The sequence below is a fragment of the Elgaria multicarinata genome, chromosome 16, assembly GCF_023053635.1.
Source record: "Elgaria multicarinata webbii isolate HBS135686 ecotype San Diego chromosome 16, rElgMul1.1.pri, whole genome shotgun sequence".
Lineage (NCBI taxonomy): Eukaryota > Metazoa > Chordata > Lepidosauria > Squamata > Anguidae > Elgaria > Elgaria multicarinata.
The window spans coordinates 16,203,820-16,217,496 of record NC_086186.1 but is presented as its reverse complement, the minus strand read 5'-3'; the positions used below and the strand labels follow the sequence as shown (position 1 = coordinate 16,217,496).

The following is a 13,677-nucleotide window of genomic DNA, read 5'->3' as shown; positions in this document are numbered from 1 at the left end:
CTTTCACTGCAGAAAAGTTTTGAGAACAAATTCAGACAAAGGCTCTAATATCAGAAATCAGGCAGCTATTTGTTCCTTGTAACTTCGGAAATAGGAGTTCATGAGAGCACTCACTTCAAATTGAGATTGCAACAATCAATGATTCATCTATGACATTGTGCCAAACTCGTAATGACTAATGAATGTTTTCTGTGATAGGCAGTGATACCAAAGTATGAAATGGTTTGATGCTTCTTGTAATTTCAGGATTACTTTCATTCAATACTTGGACCTACAAACATCAAAAAGGCCATTGAAGAAGCCGAAAGACTTTCAGAAAGTCTTAAACTCAGGTATACTAACGCATGGATTTAATTAACGTGCAGTGGGTAATTAAAATATATGTAAGAGGAAGGAAGACTGCTTGAAAACTACATTCATTAATCCATTGCAGAAGCAGATGGAATCGCTTCCCTAATTTTCTTCATTAAAAAACATAGAATCCCCATTACTCAAATCCCAGTTATTGAAATTTTCTTTCAGGAGTCAGTATGCTTCTTGTGTTTCCATACTCATGTGTAAAGAACAGTTACGTTTATGCTTAGCAGAGGTAGGCAACCTGGTGGTCTCCCAATGTTTGGGACTTGAATTCCCATAAACTCCAATCAGCATGGCCAATGGTCGGGATTATGGGAGTTATAGTCCAAAACATCTGGAGAGCACCAAGTTACCTACTCACAATAGGTAAACTATTCCAACAAAACAGATTGCATTCTGTGATTTTGGATTCATGTGTAAGTTGTTTAAAGTGATAGATCTTAAGTTTTTGTCAATTTTAGCTTAGCAGTTGCTCTGTATTATCTAGTAGAACTGTTAGGCTTCAATCTCATTCCTGTAGAATGTCCTTCCAGGAAAGCAGAATATAAGGATGTAAGAGGCCCTGATGATCTCTCTGAACCAGTTCATTGTCCAGTTATTCCTGTTTTGACTAGCAAGAGTACAAATAATTAGTTGATGGTCCTTCAAGTTATTCTAATTATCTAACATCCCTATCTAACAAAGATTTGGTCACTTCTGAATACTAGTTGCTTCAGTGTATTACTGCAAAATTAAACATAAGAAGAGTCTGTATACGAAAAAAAGTGTCTTGTTTTAAGAACACTTTATTATAATTTATATTTCTTGTCAAATCAGAATTATTATGCATTTTAACAACATTTTAAAAATGGATGTCTAAATGGTGTTGATAATGTCTTTTTTATTATTTTGTTGTTTATTTGTTTATTACATTTCTATGCTGCCCAGTAGCTGAAGCTCCCTGATTTCCAGAGATCAAAAGCAGTAACTTGGCTAGGGAGAATTACTTTTTTGTTTGTTTAAAGCATTTGGAAAGATTCCCAGAGTGATCAATAGAAACAAGGCAGTCTGTAAAAATAAGAAAAGCCTATATTCATGCAGTGCTAATTCTTGGTGGGCCTTTCTAGGCTGCATCAATTGCAGTAAGCATGGGAAACTGAGCATCTGTGCAGGAGGTATGTAGTCCATGTTACACATGCTACCTCTTGTAGTTTCAGAGGTAACTTTAGTAACTGCAGTATTTAGTAACAACTTTAGTAACTGCAGTATTGAATCGTATGGCTGAAATCTGTGAGTAATGATACTAGGAAGTATATTTTGTTGTTTCTGAGAAAACTTCCTATGTACTAATATTGAACTCATTATCTGAGTGTGGATTGTTATGTAGCTAAAGCGGCACCATCCACATATAAGAGGGAAGGAGGAGCAGTGTTGACAGATGAACAAAACCTTTGGGGAAAAGTCCAGGGGGAGGAATGGACCAGTAAGGACTTAGCATGCTCAGTGGGCACAAAATGCTGAGTTACTATTGGGGGCATGGGGTAAAATGGAAAACTGGGGAGGTTTAATGGAATGGAGTGTTCTGGAAAAGGGCGTGACTGGATCCCAAGCAGAAGCTCTGCATATTGCAAGATTTTGTTGCAGATCCCACTTGAACTTCAGAATCTCCTTTTCTTTTCCCAAATACAAACTATCTTGAGGTTTCAGTACTCATTTACTCCTTCCTCATCACTGTAGATATTAATGTCTTGGATCAATGTTGGTGGATTTCTCTTTTCAGAGGTGTTTTGGTAGCAAAATATCTTAACATGTAGATTATATGTTACTGATACAAAGATGGAATTAGCAGCTTTGCTTTTAGGTTCTCCCCATAATTTAGACTCTTGACACCAACCTTAGGGAGGGCTGTCACTTATTCATCCCAGAATGTCCTTTGCGTCTGTTGTTCAGGAAATCAAACTGTTAATGGATGGCAAAGGTTTAAGGATAGTTCATCAAAGTTGTTGTTGTTTTTTGCTCACTTCAGTTGCACCCAAACATAGGAAGAGTTTTATACATCCTTATATGGCCCATTCTTAAATTTGTATTTGACTGACCGTGACTTAATTTTTATTTTGGATATTGATGCTTCTTAGTCCTCTTACAAATGATGATGATGATGATTAAAGTTGTTAAACCTTTTGTCAAATTGTTTTAGAGCCACTTGCCTCATAAATAAAATCCATCTTATGTCTGTGTTCATTTATATACACTTAAAAAAAACTACAGTTACAAAACTTCAATGCTGCTAATCTCTTACAATATAAATGTAAATCCACTTCTAAAATTGAAACGTCTACCTTAACTAGATATGAAGAAGCAGAAGTGCGGAAGAAACTGGAAGAAAAAGAAAGGCTAGAAGAACAGCAGTTGAAAAAGCAGGAATCAAAAGATGATGCAAAGGTTTTGTCCAAAACATCTTCAGAAGTTTCATCAGATCCCAAAGCAAAAAACCAAGTGGTGAGTAGGATAACAGTTTTATCCTTTAAATATATCTGTTTTATACAATAAAAAAATCTTTATAGAGAGCTACTGTATTGAAAAAAACAGAATTGGTTTACATCTATTGGCACCTAAAAATAGACCATTTGACTTTGTGAGAACAAAATTGAGCAGTTATTTACACTTAAATATCAATTTTTCGTTTAAACTTTTTCTATCTAAATGCACTATATGTGTTACCCTGTTAAGGCTAGACATAGCCAGATGGCCTATGGCATTGAATAATTCTTCAGGCTGTCTGTTTTAAATCCTACTTTTAATTCCCCAAAAGGTTGCCACCAATCTCACTTGCAATTTCAAAGCAGAGAAATCAGATGTTGTGGCTCTGTGTGTTCACAGTACAAACATGTATATTATTGGCCCTCCTTGAGCCTATGAAGGTGCAGTAGTTCGTAGTGTTGAATTTCTTTGGATGTATATATTCTGTGTTATATTGCTATAAAATCAAGAGGTTAGGAAAGACCGCATGATCTTCAAATCCTGCCCTTATTAAGGCAGTCCCAGTGATTTACCACTTAATTCAGATCATGGGGTTTGGAAGCAGCACTTACACATGTCTAGAGACCAATTGGCACAAGGCAACTAAACAAAGCAGCCAAACGACATAGAGAGGTGAAGTCTATCAGACTTCAAATATGGCACTAAGTTTCCTTGTGCTGTGTTAGGTTTGCTTTATTTAAATCACAGTTTTATTTATTTATTTAAGGATTTTTATGCCGCCATTCAGCCAAAAAAGGCTCTCACGGCGGCTTACAAAAGTATTTCTTGACAGTCCCTGCCCACAGGCTTATAATCTAAAAGACATGACACAAAAGGAAAGGGGATTGGGAGGGAGGAGGAGGAGGGGGGAAAGGAAAGCAAATTCAGGCACTACAATCTTAGTTGCAAAGTTCAGCAGTTACAGTTGACAGCAGGAGGGAGGGGGCTCTGAGCTGGAGCTGGACCCAGGCACGGTGGAGAGGTGCCTGGCTGCTGCTTCCTCCCTCACTGGTGGCCTCTGCAGAGACAGTTGGTAGCAGGAGGGAGGGGGCTCTCAGCTGGAGCTGGACCCAGGCACAATGGAGAGGTGCCTGGCTGCTGCTTCCTCCGTCACTGTTGGCCTCTGCAGTGACAGTTGGTAGCAGGAGGGAGGGGGCTCTCAGCTGGAGCTGGACCCAGGCACGGTGGAGAGGTGCCTGGCTGCTGCTTCCTCCCTCACTGGTGGCCTCTGCAGTGACAGTTGGTAGCAGGAGGGAGGGGGCTCTCAGCTGGAGCTGGACCCAGGCACGGTGGAGAGGTGCCTGGCTGCTGCTTCCTCCGTCACTGTTGGCCTCTGCAGAGACAGTTGGTAGCAGGAGGGAGGGGGCTCTCAGCTGGAGCTGGACCCAGGCACGGTGGAGAGGTGCCTGGCTGCTGCTTCCTCCCTCCCTCACAGTTGAACCTGTGGCCCTCCTATTGTTGGTGAACTACAGTTCCCATCATCCCTGATCATGAGCCATGCTAGGTGGGGCTGATAGGAGTGGGAATTCAAAAACCTCAGGAGGGCCATAGACTCCTCACTCCTGGCCTAAATCTATGAAGTCGATTCTTTCTTTTGAAGTTTCCTCTCAATTTCTATTTAAGAAGAGCTTGTTTGCCAGTGTGCAAAGCATAGTCAGAGCTGCTGTGAAAAAAGGTAGAAGCCAGTGCAGCCCTCTGCAAACATTATTGTGATATCATTGTTTAATTTGACAGGAGATCCTGTTCTAGGTCCACTCCTGTATTTTCCTCAAAGTCCTGCCTGGTGTCTTCATCAGTAGATTGATTTCTTTTGGCTCCACATGCCCACATCTCAGCAGCCACTTAAGTTCTTGTTGAGAACAGCAGTTGTTTCAGAGAGGCCCAGTTGATAGGCAGTCTGTGGGAATGTCAACATTTAGGAAAGGTGTTCATATGTGTGTGAATTAAGAATATAAATACAGTTGCTTCTAATGCCTTTTTCTAAGTGCTAAAAATCTTTTTTCAAATGCTAAAATAATATAGATCAATGGTGAGAAGAAGAATTCAACAGAAAGAAAGGATTCATCTGAAACTGGTAAGTGATGTCTCTCCGTTAGCCGGCACTTCCCATCCTTGCAATACAGACTCTAAGCAGACAGCAGGGACTCCAAATAACCCAGAGAAGTGAATTCATTTTCACTATAGAAGAAGGCAGCCCCCTCCAGACATGCATGTGTCGCTGGCCAATTGAACCTGGGGTAAAAAGTCTTTCTTATCCCTAAAGGCAGAACTCAACCTCAGGTTAACACTACTTATTTTCATCAGTGACTGCACCAAAATAATGTTGCATTATACTTCTTCATATACTTATACTTATTTCAGTGAGGCAGCTGAGAATCCATTGTAAACATCTTGAGCTAGTCCCTTTCAAAAGTCCTTTTCTGAAAATTTGGGTTCAAATTTATTACCTTTTGTAAAGTAATTTCTGTCTCTTAAGGAACAATCACAGCAGAGAAATTGTTTACAATGATGATGGACAAAAGCATCAAGTTGATGATAATGGATGCCCGGTGCTCGAAGGATTACCAGGAGTCTTGCATTGTAAACTCTGTCTGCGTTCCAGAAGAAGCTATCAGTCCTGGGTATGGAGCAAACTTTCCTGGTAGAATTCTTACACTGCGTACTGATGAAGTGTTTACCATTTATTAGGAGTAGAATGGGAAAATGTGAATGTGGAACCTGTTTGTCCAGCCACAATAAAAGGTTTAAAGTACACTTTAGAGACAGTAGTCTTTAACATTTTTTAAGAGTGCTTGATTGACCTGTGGAACTTTTGGTCATGCAGTATGGTGATTGTCACTGGTAGTATAAATGGTTTTTTTAAAGGGCTAAGCAAACTCCTGGAGAAGTTACCTATATGAATAGTTGTGAGGTTTTGTCTTGGAACATTAGCACTTAGGAGTAAACAAAGAAGAATGTCAAACCTGTTGACAGCTAAACGTTGCTTTCAGCGTTGACTGCAGGAACAGTCCTTTCTTGCTGTAATTATGCAATTGAGGCCTAGACACTTGGGTCTGCTTTCCATTATATTGCAGTCTAGATTCCAGACTGAAGCGCAATTGATTACTACTCCAGCTACTCCCGCTGAGTGGCAAACTGCACTCTCTGAGTTGAAAACACTTTCATTTTTCCTTTCATTATGTGACTGCTTCAAATTTCAGAGTAACTGTTAGCTGGATTGAAGCTAAACTCCCAGATGCTTCTAAACAGCCATGGAAAGAGAGGGGGCAAGTCACCTATGTTGTTCTACTTGACTGGTTTAGCTCAGCAAAAGACTTGCAATTAGGAACAACTCTGCGGAGCCTCAAAGATGCACTTTTCAAGGTGAGCAAGTTAAGGTTTATGCTTGTCCAATTACCTTGATAAATGAGAAGTGAAATAGTTGTAATCTTGTAGTTCAGAGGGTAGTGTTTTGATAGCCCTGCCAGCAGTGAGAAGTCAGTTAAATCTCTGTAAATGCAGGCATAGCATTTACCCATGGTTTGTTTGTCTTAATTATGGGTAAGTGCTATCCCTGAATATCTAAACCATGTCTAAGGATTGACCGCAAATTAGGTTTGAATCCTTAGTTTGAAGTGGGTTTGCATTAACCATAGCTTGATAAAGATGTGATGTCTAGTCATTGTTAAGGTAATTTCCTGCCTCTCTGCTTAGCTTTCTGACAAGTTGGACTTAGTTCAACTTTATTATTTATTTTGTAGTTTTACATTACTGTAAGCCACTGTGAGAGCTGTGAATATAGCGGAAGGGCAGGATCTAGATTTCCTTAAATAACCAAGGTAAACCATGTTTTTTCTATTCATGTGAGATCGTCTTGAATCTCACTGGGCCATTGAATGAGGACTCTGTGACAGTGTAGCATCCTCAGAAGCTTAAACCAATCTCTAAGTTGATTATAGTAGTATGATTTCAGAAGGTCAGGTTTTTAGCCCTTCCCATACAGAAAAAAATAAATGTAGATGAGTAAAAACAAGCAGGCATAAAGCATCCTGAACTACTTTCTCCACACATAATTTCGAATTCAAGATTTTTTGAGATGCTGAGCCAACATTTCTAATTATTCAGAATAAACTGCTCCACAATAAACAGATTGCCAAATAAATGCATTGTTTTGTGCTGTCCACCATTTTTATTTAAGCTCTGTTAAACACATATTTTAAACGCAATACTTTATGTCTTGATCGAAAATTATGAGCTGGGATTGGGAAGTTCTGTTGGTTCTTGTAAAATATTTTTGTCTTTCACTTCCAGTGGGAAAGTAAAGCTGTACTACAGAATGAACCCTTGGTCTTAGATGGAGGTTATGAGAATTGGCTTCTTTGTTATCCCCAATATACAACAAATGCCAAAGTAACTCCACCCCAGCACAGCAAGAATGAAGCTGTTTCTGTCTCTTGTATGTATTAAAGATCTCCTTCTAATGTTTGGGGAAAAAGCTTTCCTAATGCTGCAGACCTATACACAGCTTCCTTGGGATTAACTTCCATTGAAATCAGTGGGACTTGCTTCCAAGTAAGCATCCGTAGGATGGTGCTGCAAAGAATTTATTTATTGCATTTCTATACTGCCCAATAGCTGAAGCTCTCTGGGAGGTTCACAAAAATCATCTTCAAAACCATAAGTACAATTTAAAATCTAAAACCTAAAGCATAATGTAAAAACACAATATAAAAATGCAATGTGAAAGTACAACCAGAATAAAACCGAGCAGTAATACCAAGATTTAAAATGCAGATTTAAAACAGGAATGCTAAAAGACTAAGATGATAAAATGTTCAAATCCTGGGAAAATAAGAAGGTCTTCAACTGGTGTTGAAAAGGGTATAATGTAGGTGCCAGGCGAACCTCTCTAGAGAACTCATTCTGAAGCTGGGGTGGGACAGCAGAGAAGGCCCTCCACTTGGTAGCCACCTGCCTCAGTTCCTTTGACAGAGGCTTCCGGAGAAAGAGCTCTGAAGATGATCTTAGGGTCAGGCAAGTACATATGGGAGGAGGCGTTCCTTCAGATAATCTGACCCCAAGCTATTAAAGGGCTTTAAATGTTAATAGTTTATGATTAGGGTGATTTGGAGATCACTAATTTAATTATAGAGTTGTGACCCCATTTATTGAAAGCTCAGCTTGGTCCTGTGGATTACTCAGGTGAAGGATCATACTCAAGTGATTGCTTCGCTGAATTGTGGGGTATGACCAGTTGCAAAATTGCCCACACTACCTGATTTGGGATCTTTTCTATCCGTTCCTAAGTCTCCTACCTGCTCTGAGGCTTTGGAGGAGGACAGAATCCAAGGTGAAATAAATAAGACTGAACAAACACTTCATAAAACTCAAACTGATTAGCCTAGGATTATCTGGTATTGTATTTTGTTTTAAATATTTGATCCTATAGGTGGATATACTGGCATATCTTTAAGGTGACCTTTTATTTATTATCCAACTTTCAAGGTTAAAAACAATAATACAGAACACAATAATCACAAAATATAAACCCAAACATATAAACAGCAGCAGGCTAAAACTGAAAGAATAGATTTAATAGCCAGACAGAAGCTAAGAAAGTACCGAAATGACAAGGCTTTCAGGAGATGTCTTAAACAAAAAATGGGGGCTGGTAGATCTTCATGGGAATAGTATTCCACAATCTCAGTGCCACCACAACAAAGGTCATGTCAAGGGTACCTATCCATCTAATCTCATGGAAAGATAGGACTATGAAACCAGACCCTTTGGTACTGACTTTTGCCAACCTTAACTGGCAACAGGCTAATGTAGGTAGTAGCTCATTTAAATATACATAGTATAAGGTGCTGTTGTTTTTAAGCATCCTTGTATGTGTTTTCAGTGGATTTTACCTACCCATCTTTGGAGGAGCCAGCTCCAGCTCCACTACCTGTTGTCCATGTTAAACCTTCTGTGGTGGAAGTGACTGAAGTGTCTGCAAATGATCAGGAAAAGGGATTAGAGACTCTTAAACCACCTCCTAGTGAATCGATTGCTGCTGCTCCTAAGAGTGACAGTTTACCTGCCATTGTCCAGCCAGTGTCTGCACTGAAGATTACTCCACAGGTGAGCAATTATTTCACAGGAAATAAGTTTCTATTTTAACCGCAACATAACAGTGCTGATTTTTCATATATCATATCATTCCTACAGTTTGGACAAACTTGCTCTTTTTGAAATTGTAAGGGAGGGGGGAAAGTATGTATTGTAGTAGAGTAAATGCAAGGTGAAATAACAATCCTGTAAATATAGCCATTCCCAGCATTCTTGCTAAGGAAAGGCCCTGTCAACAGGGTGAATGAGGGAAGACTTTGTTCTATATGGATAAAATCATAAACGTGTTTCTCTTCCTTTCACTGGGGTAGTAGCCTATTCAGGCTACACTGCAAGCCGCTTCGGAGACATTCAGAATTGGCTTCTGATTTATTGGTACAGTTTGCACATAACAGCAAATCGTGGGTTAATCGTGTGCACACGCCGGAGTGAGCAACATGGGTTAACCACTGTGTAGTTTAGTCCCTAACCGACTGAGCACTCTGGGTTTCTGTGTCATGTTTACAACTTACAACCTAGCTTGATCATAGATTGATGAAACGAAGAAGTGAGGTGCACAAGAGAGACTGCTCACTTGCTCATTCCTCCTTGCGCTTTTACTGTTGTTATATGCAAACCAGGTCAATGTGTTGTTTAATTTGGGGAGGGGGGAATCTATGCTACCCTTGAGCATTATTGCTTCCAGGGTAGCTAACAAAATACAAATAATTAAAACAATAAAATGAATAATACTTTAAATCATAAAACCACAGTAGTAGATAAACCTTCAACTGAGATTTTAAAAGGTGTGGAAAAATAAATAGCCATTTGTCTGCCACTGAAAAGACATAAGAATTGGTAAGCATCTTTGGAATGAGAATTCCAAAGAGAGGGTGGCTTAGGGAAGGATTGCTCTCTTTAGAAATCCAAAAGGCCTACCGAGGGCCTGTGTGAACATTTCACACCTACACCCCCACTATGTTCTCCCTAAGGAGAGAGTAGGAGCAGTCCTTTGGCTCACGTGTCCTCCCCTATTCCTGTCATTTCAGGGAGTCATGATGATCCCAGTTGTGTCTCCAAGGTTTGGGAGAAATCTCTTGTTCAAATAAACAGAAGCCAGAAGATTGAACGTACAAGTCAATCTTCCCCAGGAGAATCGGGTAGTGGGAAAGGGTTGACAAAAGGAATGACAACATCATCTTTGCATGTAATGTGCCATTTGTTGTACATACCCAAATGAGTTTATATCATGGCTATAAGATGTTCTTTACTCCATTCGAAACATTTTGATTAAACTGAGAATTGTGAGTAGAGAATATCAACAGCAAGCGCTCTTTGAGAGAACGCAGCAACCAAATCTATCAAAATGGTTTAATCTCTTTATTTTTCTGTTGGTCCAGATTGACCGTACAAAAAAGCCTTCAGTAAAAGTTCCAGACAATGACAGTAAGAGAAGAGCTGAAAGCCCAACCATAAGCAAGCCGTATATTTCAAACGGAAGAGTGATTCCAGACCGTTCCACAAAGCCATCCGTGGATGCAAAGCCTGGCCCGACAGAGGAAGAGAAAAGCAATATACCTGCAGAAAAAGCTTCTCAGTTGGAGAACAACAATCAGGAAAAAGAACTGCAGGAGAAGCAAGAACAAGAGCAGAGGGCAAGAGAGGCACATGACGAAAGGGAAGGCAGGGAAAACCTCCAAAAAACAAAAGCCGATCAAGAGAAGAGAGAAAAAGACCAGGCCAACAGGGGGACAGATGAAAAGCAAGTGGAGAAAGCACCCAGGGAGTTAGTAGACATTAAAAAAACAAGCAGAATTACAAATGAAAGCCCTGAAGTGAGAAAATTGGACACTGACAAAATTGCTCCCAGTGAAAAAGAAAAGGTTACCTGGACACCAGAAACTCAAAGGCGCAAGTTTGCAGAGGAGTCCCGAGCATCCGTGAGGGGGGATTCCGCCTCCAGCAAGGTGAGCAGTTCAGTTGGCGCAAGCGGCAAGCAACCTGCCCTGCAAAACATTTTTTTCAGGCCTGCTCTTGAAAAAGAGCAATGCTGTCAAAGCCACAGAGAGAGACTCAACTGTATTGTACTTCAGCCCCAGCCATATTGTGAGGCAGGGTGAGGGCTCTACTTCAGGCAGTGCATAGCAAGGGAAAAGCAAACTGTAGGGAACTTGTACACACACTCCTTACACTATCTCACAAGAAGGGGAGGACAAGCATTCATTCCCACATCAGCTGAGGAAAGTAAACAAAGCTCCCCTGGTATGGTATTCTTACCTTGCACACACATCTTTCTGAAAGCCTTGTACGTATAGACCTGGTTTGCACAGAACACCAAATTGTGGGTTATTTAACCCATGAATTGGCAGGGGTGAGTGGGAGTGAGCGTGCTTCCTCTGGTATGCTCCTCACTTCCCCTTTCAATTAGCAACCAATGAATGCTCTGTTTGAAGGTTGCTATCGTGATGTCCAAACTCAGATACTCTGGGTTGTTCAGGGTTGAACAACCTAGAATTAACCCAGTGAGAAATAGTACAGTGGCTCTAAGGGGTTTTAGCCCCTGAACAGTCCGGAGTGTCCAGGTTTGGATGTCACAACAACCTATGAATGGACTAATTAAAAGCAGAAGTGGAACATGCCAGAGGCAGTGTGCTCATTTGCTCTTACTCGTCGTGCATGACAACCCAGGATTTAAATAACCCATGGCTTGTCGTTACATACAACTTGGTAATTTAGACAATTCTATCCCAGGTTAATCAGCCAAGACTGGAACAAACCTTTTGGCTGTGCGCAGAGAGCCCCTTTGTGGGTAGGAAAGTCTTCAACTAACAAGCATATTCAATAATGTTTTTCATCTTCCTTATATTCTTCAATCCATAATTTAATGTCATGACTTGTTCTAAAGCTATTCAGATAAAGTGGGAAAGCATTGTCAATTGAAGACTTCCTGGTTCACTCATTTGTATGAAGGGAGACGTGAAGCACGTGTCTTCTTCATATCTGGGCATTGAGCAGATATGATCATCCAAATGCAGCCAGTCTTTTGCATTGGGGTTGCTCCGCACCCCACACCCCTACTCTGCTTCATGTTGCAAAGGGGTTGGCAACCTCAGACATGCAAACAAGATTAGAGAGGGTTTTTTTGGAGGGAGGGCAGTCCTGGGCACTTTGCAGAACAGGAGGACAAGTGTTGGGATGGCAGCTAGCCTTTTTGTCTCAAGTGGTGAAAAAACTTGGATTGTACCTGATTGGTTTCAACAGGGGATTTGGTGTTTAGGTTTTATAGAAACCAGAATCTGTGAAGAAGAAGAAGAATACACAACCATATTGGTGATTTTTTTAAAAAAGCCCCAAAGCCACAGTAGAGCAATGTGGGGAAAGTGAATAGGGAGATTTTATTTCTCCCTCTCGTAATACTAAAGTCTGGGGTCATCCAATGAAGCTGAATGGTGGGAGAGTCAGATACAAGACGGTATTTCTTCACACAGCACATAGTTTAATTATAGAAATCACTACAGCAAGGCATTACCCTGTTGCTTTTTGCCTCTTTTTAATTAGCCAAAATCGCTACCTTTCAGGTAATTCCCCAATTATGGCAGACTTCCCCACCCTCCCCACCCCTCCCCCTCTCCCTGACATTTGGCATACAGAGCCAGCTCCCATTCAGCAACCACTTTCTTCCCTTCACACAGATGAACACTTTCCCCATGGGTTCACGAACATCTATTCTGTGCATATATGCTTTGTTAGATAATCCTTTGGAAAATGCTGGAGTTTACATTGAGCAGAAAAGCCTTGCGATGGAGTCCATGAAAGTTACCAGACCACAAAGGTTTTTGCTAGTTTTTACTACACCTATTTCTGCTGAACATAACAAAATGCACACATGAATCACGGACAATTGTCATTTTTATACTTTAAAACAAACATTTTTAAACAAATGAAAACGTAACAAAATAAATCACATTTTCAAGCAGTCTAGGATACCAATACCTGAGCATGGGCAGAGGGTTGCTCCTTCACCATCACTCAGAAAACTGAATAAATTGCCATAGGTTTGTCCTTACGCTCTTGGGATTAAACTAAAGAGCAAGGCTTTCGGGACAGATGGCATGGATTGCAGGCAGGGTTGATCCCCAGCTCCTTTGACGTTTTGGCTGTTGCCTCCCAGTTCACAGTCCTTACCATCTTACTTACACCTGAGATTAGGAAGAGCACATTTTTAGGTGGTGGGTGTGCATGCTTGGCGTTTGTTTTAATAATCTCGGGATTCTAAATTGAAAATGGAGGTGAAGAAAAATACTGCATCTGTTATGGAATTTCATGATTCACAAATATTCTTCCTCCTCTTCCACCCCACATGCGTACACAGATGGCTTATTGCTAATTTTTATAAATCGCTAACTGATTGTCAACAAAGCATGATTTGCTGCTTTCGCCAAAGAAAGAAATCCAGTGAGCAGATAACAGAGGCTGCAGGTGGGAAGAGCAAAGACTGGCAAACGTTGGCATGCCCAGGGTTCCCTTCAGACCCAACGTAGATTTTAAAGACACATCTCTAGGTTTCTCCCCCTGCTGCCTGAAATAAGCATAACTTACTAGGAGCTATGAAGTTTCAGTTCTGGAGTCTTTTAAGGGCTAGAACTTGCTGGAAGCACTGGGACAATTTCTCTTTGCCTTGGGGCAGTTTTGGCTAGGTGTAGGCCAGTGGCAAGTCCCTCTTAGGAAGTTGGCTGCATTTCTTACACA

At 40.6% G+C, this 13,677-nt stretch overlaps 1 protein-coding gene across 2 annotated transcripts in view; it reads left to right on the top strand.

Moving 5' to 3' along the window:
- Positions 1–13,677, top strand: part of USP8 (ubiquitin specific peptidase 8) — a 30,400-nt gene that overhangs the window by 5,024 nt on the left and 11,699 nt on the right. For both annotated transcript variants that reach the window (XM_063142882.1, XM_063142881.1), the window contains exons 4-11: positions 247–332; positions 2,685–2,835; positions 4,879–4,930; positions 5,333–5,477; positions 6,057–6,219; positions 7,147–7,291; positions 8,738–8,961; positions 10,329–10,895. In XM_063142882.1, the coding sequence (XP_062998952.1) occupies positions 247–332; positions 2,685–2,835; positions 4,879–4,930; positions 5,333–5,477; positions 6,057–6,219; positions 7,147–7,291; positions 8,738–8,961; positions 10,329–10,895 (1,533 nt within the window). The remainder of the gene's footprint in view (positions 1–246; positions 333–2,684; positions 2,836–4,878; positions 4,931–5,332; positions 5,478–6,056; positions 6,220–7,146; positions 7,292–8,737; positions 8,962–10,328; positions 10,896–13,677) is intronic.